We start from the raw sequence: 4,641 nt of genomic DNA on the forward strand, positions 1-4,641 counted from the left end.
TATTTAGCATTTTAGTGCCACAGGGAACGAATTATACGGGCGTGGTAACGTTCCCCTTTGTACGACGATGATTCATTTCTCATGCAACTTACAAGTGGAATATTTAACAATAAGTTGACATGATGTTTATTAATTTAAAATACTACAAATGGTTCTTTCATCATAACAAATAAATTTTGTATTTACAATATATTTCGTAATTGACAAGCTTTCCATTTATTTAGAATTGCAGATTCATATAGACTTGGAGATTCATACTTCACTGTACTTAGTGGTAATAAAATTAGAATAATTTAAAATAAGACTTCAACACTACTTGTTTGCTTATTTCGCTTCCAATTATAATTATGGCAAATGTGTAATTTATCAAATTAGACCTTGCGGTTAGGACACTCGCCTCTGGTGTAGAAGGGTCCAGTGGTGGCAACTTCAGCTGTGTTCAGCTGTGGCTTGGAAAGAACACAATAATAATAATAATAATAATAACAATAATAATAATAATAATAATAATAATAATATTAATAATATTAATAATAATAGCAAGTTTTGACTCTTGAATTTAGTTATAATTTTAACTTATAGTTGATACCGCGTCATATAGGTTAATCAGAGGCTAAAAACCAATGAAGACACACTTAGAGTGGAGGTAATTACAGTATGCTACGAGAATTTACACAATTACATCGATGGAAGTAGTTTCTGCTTTCATAAATATGCTCCAGGCAAAACTTGAACGACATATCGTCGTGTGATTACACAGAAGGTCGTATGTGTAATGGCTGCATCATGTCAGAATCGGAGAAAAAAGACTAAATCGCGTCTGACGTCAGGGCAAAGGCGCGCTGTGATTGGTTGTCGACCTGCGCAGTACGGCATTTTCTGTCTAGTTTTCAGAATTTTATCTCTGTCTTTCATTATATTACGAGGGGCAGTCAGTATGTTTTAAGAGTTGACTCGTGACGTCATTTGTGGATTGTTTTCATGGCATTTCTCAATGATTACATAAACACTGTACCTTTGTCTTTCAAACAACACATGTAAAAATTATATCACACACATGATTATGTAACAGCATTAGCATAAAATCAATGGTCTAGAGTCACCTGGTGAAATTGAGTCGTTTTTGTTAAGGGAAATAAGACGCTGAAATGAGGTATTGTTGTATTTTCTATATTTTCTTGGGAATTAAAGAATGGAGAATGCGGCCTTTTGGAACAGTAATAGAACACAAACTACCAGTTCATTAAACCATGTTTGTTGGGCCGTAAAGGTTTTAGTTTATTTAAAATGCGTGGTCAAATATGTCTTATTTTTGACAAAAACAAGGCTTTTCTTTCTTTAAAAATCTTGATATTGCCAAAAATAGCAAACGTGGAAATTTAAATTTTTTTGCCAGTGCTGTTGACTAATCTCCAAACATTTAAACGGGAGTCTCCCTAGAAAATATTTGAATCCGTGATTAAAATATCACTGTTATTCTACCATTGTTACATTTATACAAAAAGTAGTGGTACAAAGAGAGAGGCTATCGTTTGAATGAGAAATTTATTTTTAAAACTTTTCTGTTCATTTCAGGTTGAGATCATCCATAAAAATTCATATGAATATTTAAATTACAATTTTCATAGCTTTTTGTAATATTTTAGGCCCTATTTACATGGAATTTTGCAATTTTCGTGCATTTCCGCCATGTTGTATCGGTCATCCCACCTACGCATGCGCAGATTGTTGTTTGATTTGCACCAGTTATCATCGCACTGAGTACCAGCTCTCACACGTGACCGTCATTATATTTTAGTCTGTTTCATTTTGGAGATAATTGATGTCATTTGTAATAATTGCTTTTTCATTTTCGCCATTTTTGCAGAATAATTTCGCTTTCATTCAAGCCCTAAAGTTGTTGAAGTTTCCAGACGCCCCATTTCCACCAAAGTTTAATGACAAGTCTCATATTTTACCAAATGCAAACTGAGGACCTAGTGTTTATTCCTGTCCAAAACTAGCCATATACACCTTGTACTTTTGCTGTTCTCGGACATTGTAAACACGTGTGTGTTCTGTAATTTAAAAGGCCCGCCTTTTTGCGTGATTTGGCAGTGTCCCTAGACTATTGATTTTATGCTAATGCTATTACGTAATCATGTGTATGATATAATTTTTACATGTGTTGTTTGAAAGACAAAGGTACAGTGTTTATGTAATCATTGAGAAATGCCATGAAAACAATCCACAAATGACGTCACGAGTCAACTCTTAAAACATACTGACTGCCCCTCGTATGTTATGAGATTGTTCATCAGGTGACTAGAAGTATGTTGCTCCTTGATGCATCCATTGTCCCACCACCATTATAGTCTTGATACCTTAATCCTCTCCGCGCGGGTGTTGACTGCAGACGACAAGTTTCAAATTTAAGAAAAAAATTCAAAGATGTCAGAATTTTAAATTGTCATGACCATATTTGGAATCAGCATGAGAAATGCATTAAAATGAGTACAAACAAGCCTAGTATTGGTTCAGTGGTTCTTACGATATCTCGTGATATTTTGGGAAAATATCTCAAAACCTGTATACTTTTTATGTTATGCAGAGCATTAATAGCAGTGCTACATAACACAATGCAGCTATTACACATACGGCCTTTATACACTCACATGCCAATGTATAACAGAGTATTGAAAACTACGTTGTTGCCAAATGGTCAAGAATATTCTATGGATTGATGGTATGGCCAGAGCAGGGCTTAGGAAGTCAAGCATTGCTATAGTATTCTATGGTCAAATGGTCAAGTATCGCATTGACCCTATTTTCTAATGCTGGTCAGTTCGTGGTTATACAAGTTCAAGTTCTTGACCCATTTTATCTGTATGCTATGATCAAGCTAATGGTTGCCACCATTAAAGTGGATGTTTACTTTACTTGATAGATTTGAATTCTCGCTATTGGAGCTCAAACATACTCATCTTCACGACATAGTTCTTTGACCTCAATACACACTCGTAAAACGACCTTTTGAATGTATTGGGTACAACTTTTCTTTAACTAGTTACGATTATTGAATGTTCGTAAACTATCGATATCATGTCAATTAAAAATGAGGCAACTATTTGGCCACAGTGTTGTTGGCATGGAATTTAGGCAACTGGCTACCTGCATGGAATAGATGGTATTTTTATGGACTTGCTTTGCGCGTAATTATTGTACGGTTGTTAAACACTGCTTTTCAGGAAATGTAGGTATCCCCAAGCTTCAACGTAAAACCTATAACATACCAATTGTATATACGCTTAAAACAAGTAAGATACCAGTACTCAAGAAGTCATTAAGTATAATAAATTATATTTTGGAGGTGTTCCACAAGGTACCAACATGGGACCTATTACCTTTCTTGCCATGATCAACTATGCATTGAATGATGTCCAGCATACAAACAGAGTCTGGAAATACGTTGATGACCTGACAATAGGTGAAAATCGGGCATATAGTGATGATAGTGCAATCCAAGAGAATCTTGATGTCCTGAATGAGTGGTCTAAGAGCAATAAATTGAAGTTGAACCCTTCAAAATGTCAGGCCATGCAAGTTTATTTTGGTAAGAAGGCTACCCCACATGTTGATCTGTCCATTGATGATCATAAATTAGCTGTTGTTGAGAAGGTTAAACTCCTGGGTGTTATGATCCAAAACAATTTATGTTGGGATGAACAAGTTGATTCAATGTATGCGAAGGCCAATCGTAAACTCTTCATGCTCCGTAAACTGAAGGAAGCATCTCTCTCACCCGAGGAGTTGTTACTGGTGTACAAGGGGTACATCCGCCCTGTTTTAGAGTATGCCGCCCCACTTTGGCATTCTGGTCTTACTCATAATCAGGTGGCACAGCTTGAGAAAATTCAGAGACGTGTTTGCAAATACATCCTTGGTAGAAAGTATACTACCTATGCAGATTCCTTAGCTACCCTTGAACTTCATTCGTTGTCTGAGAGGAGACAAAACATCTGCAAGGAATTTGCCCTGAAAGCAAGCACGTCTGTGAGGTTCTCACACTGGTTTCCACCTAGTAAGTATCACTCCCACATGACTCTTAGAAGACAACCAAAATTTGACTCTTTTAGATGTAGGACCAACAGATTTCAAAATAGTCCCCTACCATTTCTCACCAACATCCTAAAAGCAATGTAATTTGCTTTTATAGCCAGTCTTTTTTTGATATTGTTCCAAATCCAGTCAAGTGCAATTATAATGTGTTCTTATTTATTTGTATGTTTTTTAATGTTTGAGTGTTTTAATTATAAATGTATGTATTTTTCATAATGCTATTTTTAATGTAAATGTCATGCAATTCAGCCGTTGGCTGCTATGTGATTTCTAATAAAATATACAATATACAATATACAATTAGTTGAGTGAAATAGAAATTGTTTCTACTCCTAACCGCACGAGAATTATTGCTTTCAATTCGTACAGCGTTTCTGATTGGTTAATTGCGCGATATATCTCGGGGATATCCATCTGAGTGACCGATTAAAATACAGCTTCTAAATATTTTCAGTCCTACCAACATTCTTACCATGTTGCTGATTTGTTCAATCAATTAGTATATTCTTCTTGTAACCAATCAGCAGGTAGTACTCACGGAGT

At 35.4% G+C, this 4,641-nt stretch overlaps 1 protein-coding gene across 1 annotated transcript; it reads left to right on the plus strand.

Moving 5' to 3' along the window:
- Positions 1-3,369: 3,369 nt before the first annotated feature.
- On the plus strand, positions 3,370-4,182 carry LOC140140386 (uncharacterized). The gene has a single exon (XM_072162146.1). It carries the CDS (start codon positions 3,370-3,372, stop codon positions 4,180-4,182), a length of 813 nt encoding a protein of 270 aa, XP_072018247.1.
- Positions 4,183-4,641: the final 459 nt, after the last annotated feature.

Source organism: Amphiura filiformis, chromosome 19 (assembly GCF_039555335.1).
Source record: "Amphiura filiformis chromosome 19, Afil_fr2py, whole genome shotgun sequence".
Lineage (NCBI taxonomy): Eukaryota > Metazoa > Echinodermata > Ophiuroidea > Amphilepidida > Amphiuridae > Amphiura > Amphiura filiformis.